At 38.1% G+C, this 20,709-nt stretch overlaps 1 protein-coding gene across 2 annotated transcripts; it reads right to left on the bottom strand.

Moving 5' to 3' along the window:
• BPNT1 (3'(2'), 5'-bisphosphate nucleotidase 1) lies at positions 1-20,028 on the bottom strand. Of its 2 annotated transcripts, XM_065881362.1 has the most exons (9): positions 19,905-20,028; positions 15,659-15,786; positions 12,310-12,414; positions 11,508-11,615; positions 10,065-10,113; positions 8,722-8,813; positions 4,130-4,327; positions 1,634-1,739; positions 1-591 (listed from the first exon to the last, which is right to left on the bottom strand). In XM_065881362.1, exons 2-9 carry the CDS (start codon positions 15,776-15,778, stop codon positions 443-445), a joined length of 927 nt encoding a protein of 308 aa, XP_065737434.1. In that variant the 5' UTR covers positions 15,779-15,786; positions 19,905-20,028; the 3' UTR covers positions 1-442. The 2 variants fall into 2 exon arrangements, with proteins under 2 accessions (XP_065737434.1, XP_065737444.1); XM_065881372.1 differs by lacking the exons at positions 11,508-11,615; positions 19,905-20,028 and having other exon boundaries at positions 443-591; positions 15,659-15,778.
• Positions 20,029-20,709: the final 681 nt, after the last annotated feature.

Below are 20,709 nucleotides of genomic sequence, written 5' to 3'. Positions count from 1 at the left end.
TGTTTCATCAACATATAGAATGATATTTTAATGTATTCAGAATGGGAGTAGGAAAACGTTTTACATTACTGTGAAAGACAAGAATGAGATTTAAGTAATAACTTGTGGTTCTGTGCCCTAAAGAAATCTGGTTTACAAAACAGGAATGCTGATTCAACAGGGCGCCAGGATGGCCAGTTGGAACTAAGCTTTACTTTCACTGCTCCAAATAAAAGGAGGAGAAATGAAATGTGAAATATACTGACTTTACAAGTTTTCCAGATGTCAGAATTGGTCTGGTTGATTCATTAATCAAGACGTTTAAAAATTCAATTTTCTACTCCTAAGTAACCAAATGTAAATCGGTGATCAACAATGAATGAAGTAAAGGTAGAGCTCAAATTCCATCCAATTAGTTTTTGAGGAGCAAGTCCTTCTCCTGGTGAGTCGACGGGATTTCCCTTCAAGGAACAAGTACATTTTTAACAGATTCGGGAACTCGACTTGCATAGTAGTCATAATTCCTCAGTGTGGCCAGGACGCCAGCCGAGTTCATGTGCTTCACTTCCTTGTTATACTGAAGGGCATTTCCATGGATATCGGTTAACTTGCCTATGGAAAAAAACATCAATACAATGTCAATGGCTGATCGGATCATTATGTTTCTAGTTATTTCTAACAGCTTCTTGCTTCCCTATATAACAATATCCATTGAATTCTGGATAAAATAAGGAAGACAATGCATGACCACAAAGGTTAAGTATTAATTCACTTGCAATTTAAGACTACAGAGAAACTTGACTAACTAAAGGCTAAATCATTATTTTTTCTACCTGATTAAAATAATTTCACTTGGTATTTTCAATTTATACTTCTCAGTATCAATTAATTTCTCTTTTCCTGGAGTGATTACATTTCCTATTGGTTATACTCCATCACCCACGATTCCCGGTTTCAAAAGTGTTTTCTTCATTCTACCATTTATTAGTAACACTTTATTTGGTAAGAGTTTAAGTGAAGTATGTTCATAAAACATAACTGTGTTACAGTCTCATTTAATATTCTAATGAGAATGGATCGCGATGAATTTAACTTCCTTGTCATGTAATATGCTGAGATATCGACACAATAATGTACCAGGAGAAATGATAAAATAAAAATCAAGTGTTTAAGAGTAGATGTGATCTGATGTCTATCTGAATTAGAAAAATCATCTTGCTATGTATATATCTGTAGTATTTTTGCAGGCAGATTAAAAACATTCCAACTCTATGATCTTTAAGCACTAGCACTGAGACATTTACCAATACAATATTGGCTCAAAAGCAACTAATGAGGACAATGATGAATATTTTACTTTTCAAGAAAAAAAAACCTTAAAAGCATTAAAGCCATAAATTAATAAGGGTTTAATTAAATGAACTGTGTGCAGATCGAGGTCCCAAAGAGAAACTGTAACTAAAGGAAAATGAATTCACTGAAAATCTACTTTCTCACCTATGAAATGCGAAGCTTAGACTGGATAACCTCTAACTTTCCTTCTATCTTTTATATCCTAAGAGTCTAGGTAAAGTAACATTACTGAAATATCATGTCCTAGCATAATATGAAAACTGTATAAAAACTGTAATTCCCCCAAATAAAATGGACTAACCTCCCACAGCATGTAAAATGACTTCTGGAGCACAGGTATCCCACTTCTTACATCCAGGACTTGCAAATACATAAGCAGAGGCTTTGCCTTCGATTAGCTGGATAATCTGTAAGGTTAAGAGAATAATCATCCCTCAACCATGAAATAACTGAGGTACAAATAAAAGAGAAACTGCTTGTTTCTATCAGTATATTTCAATTCCGCTGTCAGACTTGGGTTAAAGCCTTTAGCAGGTGTAAATGAGTATTATGAAGAAACATATAGAATACATGCATAATAATGTAGTATCTGATGGGAAAAAAAGAAGTCAAATGAGCTACAAGGAGGATATCTGAATGGTCTCTATATTCTAAGTTAGTTAAAATAAGGTTTTCTTTTTTATGCTGTCTTTTCTTCTTACAATAAAAGTAATATATATTTGTTGCAGAAAAAATAAAGCTTTTTAATCTTGTAAAAATTTGACCATTATTATATAAAGGATACAGAAATATCAACCAGTACAATAATGTATAGGTTGTAATAAGTCCTAACAGATATGTGATGCTGACTAGTCTAACAAGCAGTTTAATAAGTCTTTGTTTTGGTATCATGTCTGTTGCTATTTCTGCTACCAAAGTATGAATTTTAAAAGAGTCATCTTGGACTTCCCTGGCGGTCCAGTGGTTAAGACTCCGTGTTTCCACTGTAGGGGGTGCGGGTTTGATCCCTGGTCGGGGAACCGAGATCCCGCAAGCTGCACAGTGTGCCAAAAAGTAAATAAATAAAAAAAAAATCAAATCAAATCAAACAGTCATCTTACTAATGCCCTGTAATATCCATACAAAACTGAGGTCACTGAGGGACTTCCCTGGTGGTCCAGTGGTTAAGACTCCATGCTTCTACCGCAGGGGACGCGGGTCTGATCACTGGTCAGGGAACTAAGATCCCGCATGCCGCGTGGTGTAGCCAAAAAAAAAAAAATCTGAGGTCACCGACAGAAACCGCATGACTCATAGCAGTAACTTGCTATCAGCCTTTCATTAGTTGCTTGTCTTATTTTTTGGTTATACTGTAAAGTAATTAGTGCCATAAAATTCAGACTTCAAATACTGAGATGAAGAGGCCAGCCTGGGAGAATCAGGAGAGCCTCAGTGAACACAAGGTAACCAGCTATTCTTTTTAGGATTACTGTATTCAATGACACGTTCAAACCATTAACGCTTGCTGCAGACTTCTGAGTAAAAGCTTTCTCTTTCTTTTAAGAAATCTGTGTCAAGTCTTATTATGTGCCAAGAACTATGCCAGGTATATTTTTTCAGGGAAGAAGGACTGTGGCTTTCGTCCGATTCTCAAAGAGGTCCTTGATGCAGAAAAGTTAAGAACTGCCCAACAAGGTCTTTGCAAGGAGAAAAGGTGGGAGCTGTGTAGGGTGGGGACTTTGCTCCTACGGGGAATGGTACTTCCTTGGGAATAAAAGAGGTAATGGCATTTTGTAGTTACAAAAGTAGGGGCAAAGAGAAATCATATTTCAGTGACTATCAGGAATATATTTTTACTTTGAAATGTTTTACATTTTTTTCAAAATACTGCTATTTTTAAACTTCCATTTTTCATCCTCTTATAAGTAAATGCTTTTAGAGGGAGATCACTTTGGAAGCTGCTGTAAAGGCTGGTTGAGGGATGATGACAGGTTTCACCTAAGGCACTGGCGGTTGAGATGGATGAGACATTAGGGAAGAATTAAGAAGATCTATAGGTAGGATCAGATTGATAGGATGTGAGGCAGGAAGGAGGCTAGGATGGCTTTCAGATGTCTGGCTAGAGCAGTTAGAAAAATGGCGGTGCCATTAAGCAGATAGGAAGTAGGGAGAGGAACACATCTGGGGGCAGGTAGAAAGAGGATGCGTTCCAACTGGGGATGCCGAATTTGAGATACCTGATGGATGTCATCATGACAACCAAGGGGCAATCAGATGAGAAGAGATCAGGGATGGAGATCAAATTGTGTTCCAATTCACAATGTTCTCAGGAGGATGGGAGCCTAGGTGAATGAATGGGGTAAGTATCCAGAAAGGGGCAGGCAGGTCCATCCTGGAGTCTGTAGAAGAAAGGTCTGGGAAGTAATCCAAGAAGATCCTTGAGAAAATGAGGACTGGCAAGAGGCCCGGGTTCTTATCCAAATGGCTTATCACTGAATTCTCTTAGATAAAAAAGACTTGAACCACAACATTTAAAAAAATTCAGGGAATTCCCTGGTGGTCCAGTGGTTAGGACTCCACGCTTCCACTGCAGGGGGCACAGGTTTGATCCCTGGTTGGGGAACTAAGATCCCACATGCCGCGTGGTATGGCCAAAAAAAAAAAAAAAAATTCAAATGTTGCTGAAATGTGTCTTTAATGGCAAATTACAACCTTTAATCTCTTCTCCCAAACTCTTATTTCACATTTTGTAACAGCGCAGTATTTCTTTTAATAATTCAATTGCATTTCAGGGTAGATGATGGATGGATTTTGGTACCTTATTTCCTGCTCCTCCCACCCGCAGCACATCATCAGGGTTCATAGCTGCAACGCAGTCCGTAACCAACTGGCTGTTATGGGACCGGGTAGTTGTGATAATGTGTTTTCCGGCAGGCACTTCTTTCAGCTGAAACCCGAAGGCACCTAAACCTAAAACTCCCCAGATTGTTCTCCCCAACACAGCATCTGGTCCTGCCTATGTAAATGGGTGAAACAATGGCAAAGCTTGTCATCATTTGGAGAGAAACGTTCGCCATAAATAGAACATTTAGTTATATTAGCAACATGATTTTTTAAAAATAAAAACATGATAATGTTATAAAGTACAAAAGCAGTATCATCGACAGAGAAATTTTCCTGAGAACATCAACTGATCGTTCTCATTGTTGTTTTGGTTAATAATTGGGTTTCAGGGAGTTCCCGGGTGGCTTAGTGGTTAGGATTCTGGGCTTTCACTGCCGTGGCCTGGGTTCTATCCCTGGTCGTGGAACTGAGAACCCACAAGCCACACAGCACGGCCAAATAAAATAATAATAATTGGGTTCCAACGGTACGGAAAGGAATTTCTGGTTATTCCCTGGAGTCTTCAGGAAAGGCAACATCACATACTGATTCCTGTTCCTTTCAGAATTATCCAACAATCTCATTACTGTATTTGAAAATAGCTGTTTGCAAAAGGTACGTAAAGTCCCCAGGAAATGAAACACCATGTATTGATTACTTTTCATTGTCCAAGGAACAATGAGGATCACATTACTATGGGAATAGGTAATGGTGATAATATAATAATGCTGCTACAGAGACAAAGTGAGTGAATAAATATGCCGATACTGAAGAGTGGCCATGTATAATGGGGTCAGGGTTAAAAGATTTTACTGACAATTGGGGTGGTAAAATGACAATGACAGTGCAATCCCAGAATCTGTATTTTCCTTTGCAGCACTCAAAGACCTTTCAGCCACACTGTTATAACTATACACTTCATATAGAAAAACAGAACCGGCCGCTTTCATGGAAAGTAAACCTGATGCATAAAAGATTAACACAAAGTCGTCAAAATACCACTCTATCAATAGAGTAGACATACAGACATATATTTTTACTTAATACTAAACATGTACCACACACCATACTAAGTGCTTTACATATATTATCTCATTTAATCCCCAGAACAATCCCATGAGATAGTATTATCATCCTTATTTTACAGATGAGAAAAATGAGTTTTGGAATCATTCCGTAACCTGACCAAGGACTCTAAGAAGATCATAATCAAACTCAGGCTCATCTGTGTTCAAAGCCAGTATTTTTCGGGACCTCCCTGGTGGTCCAGTGGTTGAGACTCTGCACTTTTACTGCAGGGGGCGTGGGTTCGATCCCTGGTTGGGGAACTGAGATCCCATATGCCACAGGACATGGCCAAAAATAAATAAATAAAAAATTTTTTAAAAAGCCAATGTTTGTCGTCACTAAACTAGTAGACTACCTCGGTTTACTTCTCGAAATGCTTTCACACACATCATCTTATTTACCCTACAGCAGTACTCTGGGTGCTGTTATAGTGAAATATGCTTGGGCTGCAGGGTTGGATTCCCTGGGAAGCGGAGATCAACACCTGTGGAAGGGAGGGGAGTGGGCAGAGGGAGAAACCGAGCTGTGATGCAGACACGACCACAGCTTCAGCCAACCCCATGGGAGCTCTGGAGCCAGAATGGCTCTTCAGAGTTGTACCAAACTGGGGAGAACACATCCCAAACTGGGATGAAATGCCAGGACTTTACACCCCTCCAATCATCAGTCACTAGAAATGGACTGCCTTGGGAATGGGCGTGTCACTGGCAAGGCGGTTCTTCACAGGTGAGGCGATCCCCAAAGAGGCTGAGAGCTGAAGGCTTTGTGCGGACAGCACTCCCAGCAAATGGGGCAAGAGAGGAACCAAAAAACAAGCACTGGGGGCTCAGTGTATGTTCAAGTGCTTCCCCTCTTCCCTCTTGAGTTTACACTATAGGAGAGGCTGGAATGGGAAAAGTACAGAGAGGCTCTGTGTGCTCGTTACGCTTCAGCTCAATTGCTGAGACTAATTTCATGTGCCCAAGAAACCTATTTATTAATTCAGCTCTCCAGTTATTCTGAAAAAGAAAGGAAAGCATACTAAATTGAGGACATGAGCATTCTGGTCCCTAAAAACTCATATGACCTCTGTGAATGAATATGTCAGCAAAGAGAATGGGACCGTGGAATCTGGCCCCCTGATGAGGTAAACGCAATCCCATGAGGCAGCCAGCTAGCCTTCCTCTGTGCTCCTGATCTCTCAGCCTCTCTTGCTGGCTCTCTCCTTCAGAGTTCCCACACCAACTGTCTGGGGGTAAAAAAGGCTAACATTTTCACCTTACCGATGAGTTCAGTAAGATTCCTAATGGTTAAGGAGCTACCTCCGATATACAGACAGACTGGGTTTCTTTGCACTATTCCATGCTCTTTCCTTTGAGTGCTTCCCAGCTTCAGGATCTGTTAGAAGCAGTAATAAAGTCTGAAGTGTAAAAAGTCTTCTATCTGGCTCAAGAGAGCAATGTAGAGCAGTGGGTAAGAGCTTGGACTGCAGTCTAGATACCAGACCTGCCATTGACCAACTAGGGCAAGTTACTTGTCTCAGTTTCCTCTTCTTTAAAACAGGGATAAAGGCTTCCTTAAAGGACTTTGCTGAGTATCAGAATGAGATAATGCATGTGAATCCCTCGAGTCTGTCAGTACACAGTAAGCTCTTGATAAATGTTAGCTATGATGATAATGACTTTACGTTGGACATTCAGCCTTGAAAACCACCAACAAAGCTAAGCAACTTTTCTCCTTGTTGCAACAAATTTTAAGGCATAAGCAAGAGAGAAGGAAGAGAAGAGGGAAAGAAAGTGTACAGAAGGGAATGTGGTGAAGGGACAGGTAACAAAGGAGAGAAGCAGAGCAGGAGAAAATGAGCTGGTACGTGGGAGAGACAGTGACTACCGGGGTACCACAAGTTGCCTACCTCTTTTCTGCCTACCAGTGCAGCCAAAAGCCTAGCTATTTTTCTCACCTTTGCTTCATTCCTGGGTTCCCTTAACTTTTGATTTTCATTGTTCTGTGGAAAATGAATACAATTTTTCTAATCTTAGAAATAATTGATGGAAATTTTTAACAATTCCTAAGCGCTTAGATCCTTTTCTGATAGAAGGTGCCATGCACTGCAATATTATCTATGAATTAAATGCCCCTATTTCAAGTAACAGTATTAGCTTGCTTTAAAGTTTACATGATAACTGCAAACTTGTGTCTGCATATAATACTGTATAAACATTAGTCATATTAAAAGAATTAATGGGGCTTCCCTGGTGGCACAGTGGTTAAGAATCTGCCTGCCAATGCAGGAGACACAGGTTTGATCCCTGGCCGGGGAAGATCCCACACGCCGTGGAGCAACTAAGCCCGTGCACCACAACTACTGAGCCTGCAAGCCACAACTACTGAGCCCGCGTGCCACAACTACTGAAGTCCATGAGCCTAGAGCCCATGCTCTGCAACAAGAGAAGCCACGACAATGAGAAGCCCGTGTACAGCAATGAAGAGTAGCCCCTGCTCGCCGCAACTAGAGAGAGCCCGTGAACAGCAACAAAGACCCAACACAGCCAAAAATAAACAAATAAATTAATTAATTAAAAAAAAAAAGAATTAATGGACTGTTCAATGTGAGACTTTCCCAGTAATGAATGCATAAATAGTTTTGCTGAATAATCGTAAGATGCACACGATTATAAATAAAAAGTTATAATCACATAAATGATATTAAAAACAACAAACTTATCTTAGAACTAGAGATTAATTCTGCTCTTAACTCAAATTGGAGATTCAGAAGTAATAGTCCCCACTCTGGTTACCTTGTTTCTCCAAAGTTCTATCAAGGTCACACTAACGTAAATACCTTAAGTATTTTATTGCAACCATTTCCTTTAACATTTAATGTGATCTAACAGTATATTCCTGATTTGGAATTACATTAGCCTCTCCCTTCTAAGGAAGACAATTTCTTGGGAGTATAGTAGAAGGTCAAAGCAGATTAGAGAGACAAAATGAGAGAAAAGAGTACAAGAACATGTTTAGTTAATGCTGACTATAATTTAGGCACTATGTAGTATTACCTGCAAAACAACATGGCTAGCCTCTTTTCTTGGTTGAAATGGTTCATTTCTTCAACGTGCTTCAAGCACCACCTGTAAATCAGGTGTCTCAATGACCAAGCCAACCAAGAGCCATATCAGTAATTCCCAAACTTTTGCTTATGATTTGAAACATAAGGCATACATAACAAATATGTGCAAATCATACAGTGTGTCTGTGTACAGTCACATACATACACACACATTCCTGGCATCAACACCCCCCAGAGGACCTGATTCAATACATCTGGGGTATAACCTGGGAATCCTTACTTTGAAAAGCTCCCCCAGATGACTGCATGTGCAACCAAGCTAGAAATCATTGGATCAGATAACATTAAGAATCATATAATACCATAATTATTTATCTAATAAAATATTTTGGTATCATTTATAGTAATACCTGGTAGTTGTAATATGGCTGGTTAATAACTCCTGCTATGGCTTTTCCTTCATAAGCAATTCCAATAAGAACTGTTACATTGTCAAGAAGACCTAAAAAGAAGAAATTTGTATCAATTACATGACCTTCTCAGGTTACAGCACATCAATGGCTCCAAGTTATTTTTGCAATAAAGGTAAGGAATTTACAATGATTCATCCATGATTAAACTTACTCTGGCAAGATACACAAATTATGAGAGTTGACCAGGGACAGAAGTAGGGACTACAGCCACTTAATTGAATTGATACACATGGTCTCATGGTCTCATTAGTAATAATCTGTAAACCAATCAAGTAAATCAGCCATAACTCTGCAGCCATCATCAGTAGATTCCTCTGTGCCCCCCTCTACCACCATCCGACTCACCTCTGCCTGCTAGATCACTCTCAATTGCAGGATTACTCTCTAGGTTTGCATTTCAAGCCTCTAAATTAAGATTTCTCACAGTGGGGTCAATGGACTAACAAGCAGCATTAGAATTAACTGGCTCAATTTTTTCAGTACAGATTCTCAGGCTCCTTTGCAGAGGTAGTGAATCAAAACCTCTGGAGGAAAAAAAAAAAAAAAAAAAAAACCTCTGGAGGTCGGGGTTGAGAGCTGAACGAGCTGTTTAGGTGTTCTTACACTCACTGAAGCTGCCTAGAGCGCCCCTATTTCTCAATGGATTACAGAGACATTTTCACACGGACTACAGGATTCACTCATCGTAGATATGTCTCATCCAAGGACAGAGAGAGTTTTTTCTAGGAATTACGAGACAGTTTTCTTTTTTCAGCTGAGAACCAATATAAGAAAACCTACGTTGATCTTCCTCTCAAAAATAAGAATCTAAGCTTATGCTACACTCCTAAAACCTACCACTCTGGCTCTGAGCCTGGCACTTCTCACTTTAACGTTGCCAACTTTATTTTAATTTGCTGCCTTCTAATTTTGCTCATCTTAGATAATTTCAGGAAGGAGAAATATTGCACTGTGTTTCAAAACCCATCTTTAGAGGTGAGGCTGTGAAGTGAGACAGCAGTTCGCAGAGGAAGCGAGCGAGGGATGGGCATGGGATGGTGGCAGAGCAAGGCGATACAGTGACACTTTTCATCATTTTTCTACCCAATAAAGCTGGGGGTTCAGTATAGTCCCTTCGGTTACATTGGTTTAATGTTAGTTATTTTCATCTAGGGGACATTAGGATTGTGGGACTGGTGGAGTATGGGGGGGGTGGTATTTGAAGGAGATTAAATGTTTACAACTAAACATCATATATTAGTCCTACTGCTGTCAAATACAAATATAAAAGAGATACCAACCTTCAGTATATTCCTTGGTACCATCCAGAGGATCAACCCAGACCACAAGCTAAAAAAGAGGAAATGTCCAAATTGAGCATATAAAATTTAAAAAATTGATTTAAATGGATAAACTAAAACTACCTTTTTTTTTAATTTTTGAAATTATATTATGGGTGGCTTAAGCCAATGTCATCAGTTTTGTAATAATTAAAAAATAATTTAAATAATAATTAAAAATTTTAAAATAATAATTAGAATAAAAATAATTTAAAATAATTAAAAATAATTTTAAAAATAAAAATAATTAAATAATAATAATTAAAAATAATTTTAAAAAATAAAAATAATTTAAAAATTAAAAATAATAGTAAAAAAGTAAAATATTAAGTAAAATATTAACACAACATTGTAAATCAACTATACTTCAATAAAAAAAATTTTTGATATAAAATGGTTAACTGGTAAAAGTTTATTGTTACCTGAACACTAAACATGTGGCCATGAACATCCTGGGCTCTAGATGGTGATATAAGGAAAACTTTAAAGTGGCACCAAAAACGTTTTGTGTGGATGCTACTCATTTTTATATATAAATGTTGATTTAAGATAAATAATGACAGTCTGATTATCGTAAGGACACATGTATATGCGGCCAAGAAAAATGAATGGTTTATAAAACTGGCAGTAGCATAAAAAAGAAGTCCCCTCTTCTTAGGACTTTTAATATGATTCAGGATACGCAGCCATTAAACACTAGATGCTTGATGTAAATTTGTGAGGGCATATTTCTGACGGGAGACACCACATCTTTTTTTTTCTATACTGCATATCACAGAACAAAGTGCCTTACTCATAGTAAGTGCTCAACAAATAAGTGTTACATAAATTAAAACTCAAAAATTAAAGAAGTTTGATAGTTATCTGAAGTCATAGATTTAATTTAAGCAATAAAAAGCAAGGGGGGTAATTTTTATGGCCTTCCAAAAATATAAGGTAGCAATCCATTTCATCTCCTTCCAGCCCCAACTACCAATGAAATGTTTTCCTACCAAATTTACTAAATAACAAATAAGATTTTCTCCCTAAAAGTATTTTGTTTTTTGGCCATGCCACGCGGCTTGCGGGATCTTAATTCCCTGACCAGGGACTGAACCTAGGTCCCAGCAGTGAAAGCACCCAGTCCTAACCGCTGGACTGCCAGGGAATTCCCCCAAAAGTGTTTTTAATAACAGTTTTAGAGTGAAGAGGAAATCAATAGGATGAGAAAATGAACTCGAAGTTAATAGGTCAGACATCCCATATGGTTGCCAGGCACTTATATGTTGGCTCTGAAAGATTTCAAGTTCCTGGTTTCCCGTGTTTTATAACTACCAAGTTTTCATCATGATGGCAAAGTTTATTTCCTTTACTACGACAAAAACTGAAGATTAATAGAAAGTTAAGTAATAACATGGATCATACGTCTTCCTCTTTGATAGCACTGTACTGTGATGGGCATGGTTGCTTCAGTATCTCCTCCCACTGACCATCTTCAATCAACTCTTGATCCACGTCTTCAGGAGGCAGATCCTAAAGCAGAGAACACTGATGATGACCAAAGCTGTTTCCTGTTTACAGAATACCGTCTGTCTCAGCAACAAGAAGAAATGCAGTATCACAGGTTTCACTAGTCCTTCCTGTTTACCATTTCTATTTAGAGCTTTTAAAGCACACTGAATAAAATTGCAAAAACAACCACGTATGGCTCATCAAAGTGGATTACAAAGGATCCCAACTTCATTATCCTGAACAAGGATTAAAAAGAAAAGAATTTTTAAGTATTATACACCTATTTACACAAGTGACTCTGCTATCAGCTATGTCTAACTCTCAAATACATGAGATGTCAAGTCCTTCACCTTCACAGTGTTAGTCTTTGAATAAGTACGCAAATAAGCCTTAATTTAAAAAAAAAAAAAAAGGACCAATAAAACCCATTTTATTCCAAAGTTCTAGAACTCTACCCTTCTTATACTTTGTATGTTGAATGTCACAACAGTAACCGTATCATCTATGGTCAAGAACTGACATATGTGGCCTAGAAATAAACCAAAATATTAAAAGCAGATATTTTCTGAAAGTCCAAGAAACATGATAGTTATTTTTGTGTTAAAACACAAAAATATAATGCTTGAAATCATAAAAGTAGGGTATAAATCACTAAAGGGGCAATTACAACTCCATACAGTAAACAGGGATTTAAAAAAATATATGATACTCTTACCTCTTCCCCTATAATTGTTAGTTTGGGGAATTTCCGTGCCAAAGAAGAGCATATGCTCATTTGAACTAATCGGTCCGCCTTGGTCTGCAAGTCTGTTGCACAGGTCTGCAACAAAGAATGCACATTTTAGCAGAACTAAGTATGAAATCTTTGATGCATCTTTGATGCCTCATGCGTGATTATCTATATCCATTTAAATTACACTGTCTGTTTTAAGACTGATCAAGCTTAACATCATATGAGACAGTTTCTTGGCTGGGTCTTTCTCATGGGATTTATAGTGGCTAAAGTTTGTAAAGGAGCTTTTAAATTACTTAGAATATTTTCTCCCCCAGTTCACAAATTCCTTTTATAAGATCTCTACATTAATCTTTTGCTTAAGCAGGTTGACAGACAGGAAATTCACAATTTTCAAGGCAGTTAATAATAATAAATAACTCTTTAGTTATTTAAAAGGTACTTCTTATATGGATCTTTCTATAAACTCCACTCAATCCTAATTTTAATAATTCAAGAGGTCCTCAGAATGATTCGTTATTTCTTATTTCAAAATTTTTATTTCTAAACTATAAAAAAAATGAAAGTGAATGGCAGTAGTATTTACTACATAACTCACCTATGGCACTCAACTCAATCCGTAACTCATATAGTCACACTTGTGAAAGACAGTGACCACTTCCTTGCTTAGCTTGCTTTCAGAGAATTAGGACATGTTGCAATTTATACATGCCTGTTTAGGTGGATTTACACATTATTTTATTTTAAATAGCAGATCTTTTGCAATACTTCGTAGTGAGATAAGGAATGACTACGAAAATCAAACTCTTTTCTGCCACAGTGAAGTTTGCTGGTTATCTCAATGTAAAGAACAATTTTGCTAGAATGTAGTGCCACAAAGGCAGAGATCTTTGTTTTATTTTCTAAAGAATTGTGCCCGGCACACAGTAGGTGCTCTGTAAATATCTGTGGAATGAAACTACTTAAATTAATTGTTGAAATTGAAGATTACTTACCTATCAATCAAGTTTAGAGACCACTGCTCCAGAGAAAAAAAGACACATTGATAGCCATTCAACTCTATGAGGAAAGCTCTCCCAACTCTTCTCTAGGATAAAATATTCCCTGCTCTTTCTACCGACATAGTGCCAGATCTCACCATTCTAGATACTTTGTGTGACAAATCTGTCTTTGCCCTGTCTCTTTTAAAATGAGGTGTCAACAAGTGGATATAAAGTACTAGAAGTGTCTGACCAGTAGAGAGGACAGTGAGGTTATTATCTTTCTTTCTAACTTGAACACTATATTTCTATTACTCTTTAGCTATCGGCTACAAAGTGGTCCATCTAATATAATCACAAGAGAAAATCAATTTAAGCAAAATAAATAATGCTAAGAGAAAAATATGCAAAGATATGATCCAAAATATTGGCTGTGCTGGCCTAATAGATGATTTTGTACTTTTTGCTGTTTTTCTCTACTTCCTATGTTTCATAATAGAGAAAACAATAAAAAAGAAAAGACAGTAAGATTAGTAGCCTTCTGAAAGTAGCTGTTTTACTACTGTAGTAGTAAACTAAAAACTAAACTAAACTACTAGTAGTAAACTAAAAACTAAAACTAAAACTACTGTTTTACTAAAACAACTGTTTTACAAGTAGCTGGCTTGTCATTGAGCATGTATGTGATCAACTAAAACCTCTTTTTCACACAAATTTGAATCAGACTCCCCCCTTATTACTTGAACATTAATATAGGACTTTATTCCTATTGTAATATCTTGTTGAATTTGGCCCACCTTTCTCAGAGTTTGCAACTATTTTGAATACTTATTCTGTAATCCAATACAACAACTAGCCCTTCCAGCTTCATTTTATTGACATATTTGATAAGTATCCTTTCTACATCCTCCTCTTCCACAGCACTTTTGAAAAGATGCATTCAACAAATTTTTAAAACTGTATTTAAGTTAATGGCTAAAGAGAAAAAGACAGTCAGGAGCAGAGTCCTACGATCTGTCAACCAGCGACCCTTTTCCAGCTTGAAAGTGAATCATGAATAAAATTACGGGGTAACATTGCTCACCTAGTTATGAGTACACCTAACAGTGGCTCAGGATGGGGGATGAGAGATATCATCTATATATTATAAATAGCTTGAATGCTTTTTGAAAATAGAAAATGAGGGACCATAACAAATTTTTTTAAAAGTTGATTCAAATCAATTTTGATTTCAAAATCAAGATACCCTATATCTATTTCCTATACTATTAAGCCCATAAATCTATCAAAAAAGGAAATGAGATTTATTTCACTAGTTCTTGTGATATTTATTCTTAATTTTAAAAAGTAGTTATGTTGAACATCCTATAATTAGTTCACAGGAACTTATTTCTAAGTTGTCTTTTACTTATATATAAGGTCCTTTTTTTTTATACAAATAGCCTTAAATAGATGCTTGACTAATCATAAAGGAGCATCTTAACTACATCTCTATTTCAAATCATTAAAATGTTTATCACATCCTAAAATTTTCCCACTTGGGAAAAATTACAATACAATTTTCCTTAAAGATTATGACAGGGCTTCCCTGGTGGCGCAGTGGTTGAGAGTCCGCCCGTCGATGCAGGGGACACGGGTTCGTGCCCCGGTCCGGGAAGATCCCACAAGCCGCTGAGAGGCTGGGCCTGTGAGCCATGGCCACTGAGCCTGCGCGTCCGGAGCCTGTGCTCCGCAACGGGAGAGGCCACAACAGTGAGAGGCCCGCGTACCGCAAAAATAAAACAAAAAAATTTGTAATGTGAAATAATTATCAAATCTTGTGGAAGAAATTATATTTTAAACTAGAACACATGCACGGTGGGATTTCTTTTAAGAATCAACTACCACTATAAACTATCTTTCTGTTAATTTACCTAAGTTTTCAATTACCATGCTGGAAAGAAAACCTTTGCTTTAGGTTTCTTTTCCATGCAGAAAAAACGTTTTAAAGCTTTGAATATAGGGGATACTTATTTAAATGCCAGATGTTACCAAACATGTCAAGTTCACCAAGGACTGCACGGCTTTGCATGAAGTAGATTACTTCAGGATATGAAGCTTGGTTCCAGTGCTCTGGAGCTAGACAGTGGTTAGAAGGTCCAGTCATATAAGTAAAGGTTTTGGAGGTAGGAAGTCTAGAGTCCTCTGCAGAGCAGAAATGGAGCCCATTTGAACTAAGGGTCTTGCAATCTCCATAAGGGAGCCATTGAGTATTTCAACTATTAAAGCCTGTCCAGATTATTATATCCTTTTAGCTAAACCTCAAGGGACAAAAACAGAGTTGGTATAAAATGAGACGAGACTTTCAGTACCTTCTCCACAATACCCAGGTCTCCTTCAGCAATAACACGCCTGACTATCGTTCCTGCCTTTTGAGCAATAGAATATGCTGAAGCCACCAACCGCATCAACACAGTGTGACTGGAAGCCATGATGTGCCCTAAAGGAAAATCGAGAGAAATGTTATGTTACTTTCAAAGCCAACTGCTGGTTTCATTTACTTGAATTCAATTCAACATATTGGTATTGAGTGTTTACTTGAGACTGCTTCAATTAACTGTATAGATTCTCTAATAAACATTTACTAAGATAGACTTGGAAAAAGACTCCATTTCAGCATTAGCTCTCCCAATAAATTCTATAGTATTCTTTTTCTCTGCAGATGGGACATTTTGAGGCATGGGGGTAACTGACCCAGGACTACAAACATGTGAATAAGTTTTATGTATGACAAGTGTAATGTACAAAAGCTGTGGACATGCTGCAGGGGCTAAAAAATAAGGTATAATATCTGCCCTTAAGGAGCTAATATTTTGGTGGGCTGAGGGTAAAATACTGTAAGCTAATGTCTATAACATAAAACTGGTAAGTGCTGACAGAGGTATGAAGAGCATAAGGGATGTGTGTGTATGTGGGAAATAATTAAAAAGGGGAGGGACTGCATGTGATTACATTTAGTTTCTGAAACTCAATGAATATTCCTTTAGAGATTGAATAAAATTTAATCTGCTGGTTATTGGCTACCATCCTCATCAGTAGCAAAATAAAGAGAACAAGCAGGATAACCACTGGACTGAAGACCAAGCATTTGGAAAAGTAATGAGTGTCAAGCAGCCCCTGGCCCAATAAAAAACATGAAAAAAACAGTCTTTAGGGTCAAGTACTTTCCTTTTTGAAAATACAGATTCAAATCCTGCAATTTTATTGACTGCTTTGATGCTGGGATACATCACCCAGATTCCCTCTGGGGCTGCCAACTTACTTCCCCACTGTTGAGAGGGCTGCCAACAGATGGTCTTTGGCTGCCACCTTTCTTTAGGAATTTATCTGCTGAGAAAGAGTCATTTCACCTGAAACTGGTCAACAGGGGGGTGTAAAGGCCATTCCTCACTCCAGCTGGGCTGCCACCCCAATTCTGCTGGGCCTTCCTAGCTTCCAAATTCCCAGTGGGGTGGGCTGAGCCTTAGTTGGGACTGAATCATGGTCCAACTGCCCTCATCCCCCATCCTGAGCCACTGTTAGGTGTACTCATAACTAGGTGAGCAATGTTACCCCATAATTTTATTCATGATTCACTTTCAAGCTGGAAAAGGGTCGCTGGTTGACAGATTGCAGGACTCCGGCCCTGACTGTCTTTTTCTCTTTAGCCATTAACTTAAATACAGTTTTAAAAATTTGTTGAATGCATCTTTTCAAAAGTGCTGTGGAAGAGGAGGATGTAGAAAGGATACTTATCAAATATGTCAATAAAATGAAGCTGCAAGTCCTTAACTTCCTTATAGCAGTTCAGATTACATCCACTGTACTTCCTTCTCTACCAGTTTTACACCTTCTGGCTTGTAAAACACTAACTTTGGTAAGCACGTCTCTCTGAAAGCTCATCAAAAACAGGGATTAAAGGCACAGGCACTGAAGCCTACTTCCTGTGTTCAATTCCTAGCTCTGGCACACATTAGTTGTGTGACCTTGGGAAAGCCACTTAAACTCTCCGTGCCTCGATTGGTAAAATGGAGCTAGCAATAGTGAGTCATGGTAATTATTAAATCAGTCTCTGGCACAAGGTAAGCACTAACTAATGCTGGCTAACCATTATTACAATGATTATTCTCATTGCTGGCTATCCTGCAGGGACATTAGGGCAGCGTTAATGGCAAAAAAAAAAAAAAAAATCCTATAGCTTCTGCAACATTATTTTGACTCTGAGGATATAATATTACCAATATGACCCAGAATCACAGCACAGGTTCTTTTTCATAATGTTCTGGGTTGAGGCTTGGAGTATGAAAAAAGGTTGTACAACATTTAAGGCAATCAACCTAATATCCTATCATTTGAGGAATCTTTACAGCTGTCAACATGGCTAGTTCAGAAGGACAAAAACAATAGGAATCAATGATCCATTTCTTCTCATAGCCTGGGAGAGGTATCTTGAATTCAATATAAAGGTGGTGAGCATATGAGGATTAGGTTCTTAAAATAAATGATGAAATCGGAACCCAGGGGGAGTGCAGTAGTATCCAAGTTGAGGAGATGGAGCTGGGTGTCTGCGGAGGCCAAGATGATAGGAGTGTGCAGGGCAGAGTACCAGAGAGACCTCTGGAGACCTGCTAATCAGTGCAGGCAGGTGAGGAAACTACCTGAAGGAACAGTAGGTGTGATCTTCAGAGCTCACACGGCTTGGGAGTTCATGCACCCACTAGCCAGTGGGAGACCTCATCATTCACAAGACACTGGTTAGAGTAACACACATTGCGGGTGGGAATGTAAGAGGGTGCAATTACTTTGGGAAACAGTTTGGCTGACCCAGCATTCCACTCCTAGCTATTTGCCAAGAGAGAAAGAAGTGTAAGTGCTCACAAAGACTTCTTCATGAATTTTGTTTGTTTGGGTTTTTTTTTTTTTTTTTTTTTTTGGCCACACAGCACGGCACGTGGGATCTTGGTTTCCCAGCCAGGGATCGAGCCCGTGCCCTCTGCATTGGAGGCGCAGATTCTTGATCACTGGGCCGCCAGGGAAGTCCCAAGACTTCTTCGTGAATGTTTATAGCAGATTTATTTGTGACAGACAAAATCTGAAAACAACCCAAATGTCCCTCAACAGGTGAGTGGATAAACAAATTATATCAAATTATACACTTTAAATATTTACATTGATTGTATGATAATTATACCTCAATAAAGCTGCCAGAACCATAAAAAAAAAAGAAAGAAAAATAAATAACTAAATAAATGGTGAGTTCCCAATCAAAATACTAAGATAATTTATCTTTTGGAACTTGACTATAACAGAGCAAATTCTGAAAAAAAGAGAAATGAGCATATATCAAAATATGATATAAAACTATAGTAATTAAAAGTTTAGTCCTGGGCAGAATTTGAGAGACAAATCAATGCAATCAAATAAATTCCAGAGATAGATCCAAATACACTAAAGGTGATAATTCAAATCATGGAGGAAAGTTAATTGTGCAAAAAACGGTGGGGACAATTGCTAATCTTTTAAAAAAGTGTTGGAATATTTTTGCCTTCTTTATATCAATGTGTATTCCAGATCAATGCATGATTTTAAAAGTAAAGAATGAAACTACGAAAGTATGGGGATAAAACATGAGTGAAATGTTTTATAAATTTGGAAAAGCACTTTTAAACATGACTAAAACCAAGAATCCATTATATATTGATAAATCTGAAGGCATAAAAATTAAAATGTTTATATAGCCAAAATACCATAAACAAAGCAAACAGATGAGTGACAAAATGATAACAAAAATTTGTATCACATACTAGACAAATGTGCTAATTTTGTTGCATAAGGGGCTTACATATACCAATATGTAAAAGATGAATGATTCAACAGAAGAATGTGCAAGTGACGCCAATAGGCAATACTTAGAAAAATAAAAGCAAAGGCCATTAAATCGTGAAATGCTCAATTTCACTAATTATGAAAGAAATGCAATCTAAAACAATGAGAAATGATTGTTCATATGTAAGACTGGCATAGATAAGAAAGTTTGCCCAGTGTTGGCTGGAGTGTGAGGGAAGATCCTCCTGAGCATTATTAGCGAGGATGTAAAGTGGTGAAACCGCTTTTTTGAAAATCTTATTAACAGTAAAATGTACACATCTTTTAAACTAGCAATCACATTTTCAGGGAATCTAAATGAATAAAACAAGTCTACAACCAGAAAAGGCAGTAGGAAGAATGTCTGCTATTTTAACGATATTTAATTTTAGGCGTAAGACAGTCTCTAAATTTGGATGCACTAAAGAACTCACCGTCTAAGGCTGCCTTGTTATTTCAACAACATATGGCCATAAAAAGATCCCGGGGCACGAAAATAGTAGTACAGGTAAACATTCAAAATGCTGACACTGAAGAATCTAGGTCCGATATCGGAATATCTGGAGAAGTACTCTGATTTGCGTATTTTTTTTTTTAACATAAATCCTTTGAATCTCTTCATATCTGTGCAGAGGGGTGGAGTTAGGGGACCAATAAACTACTCAGATCCGCCTAAGGCCCTTGCGCTGCCCCGCAGGAGAGAAAATTACTTACAGTGACAAGACTGGCACCAAGTCAGACGAAAGAGACTTCAGGGGTAACCAAAAAAGCGTTACCAAGCAACAGGTCCCCCGCAGCGTCCAGTACAGCGCTTACCCTCCGCGGATAGGTCATCAGTGGATGCAGACTAAACCTACCTCAGCTACTGAGCATGCGGGAAGTTCGGCGCAGGCGCAGGACAGCTACTTTGCCACCGCCTGGTCTGATTTTAGACCCGCCGGAAAGTTCCACCCGTCCGCGTTTTCTCCAAGCTTTCCAAGCTTTCCATGCTTTCCATAGGCTCCAGTCCCCTAAAGTCAAACCGAAAGGTGTATTAAGTAATGATTCTGGTTTCAGGTGTCTTCCAATCCACTTTGTGCGCACAGTTTACTCTTAAGATATTTGTCGGGTTAGTGATACCGCCCCGTGGCGGCAGGCGGCTACTTAACCTCGAAACCCTACGAGACTGTGGACTGGCTTCGGGTGGTCCGCGACGCCCCTACCTCTGTTCCCCCTAAGAAAACTTTATGCAAAAGTGTGTTACTAGCGTTTATTTTATTTTTTTAAGCATTTATCAGATTCCTGAAAGGGTCTGTGACCCTTTCATTCGTCTACTGATTAGTCCTGGGAGATTTTTTCTCTTCCTGGTCGGATGTGCCATATTAAGTATTTTTGTTTTTTTGAAGCACAGAAAAAAAAAAAAAAAAACCTAATTACGACTTTTATTGCACTGCCAAAGGTAAAAACAAACAAGCAAAACCAAAAATTGCCTGTTTATTCATTTTGGCTTTCACCATATATTTAAGGAGCACACTTCTTG

Source organism: Phocoena phocoena, chromosome 1 (assembly GCF_963924675.1).
Source record: "Phocoena phocoena chromosome 1, mPhoPho1.1, whole genome shotgun sequence".
NCBI lineage: Eukaryota > Metazoa > Chordata > Mammalia > Artiodactyla > Phocoenidae > Phocoena > Phocoena phocoena.
This window is presented reverse-complemented; position numbering and strand designations above follow the sequence as displayed.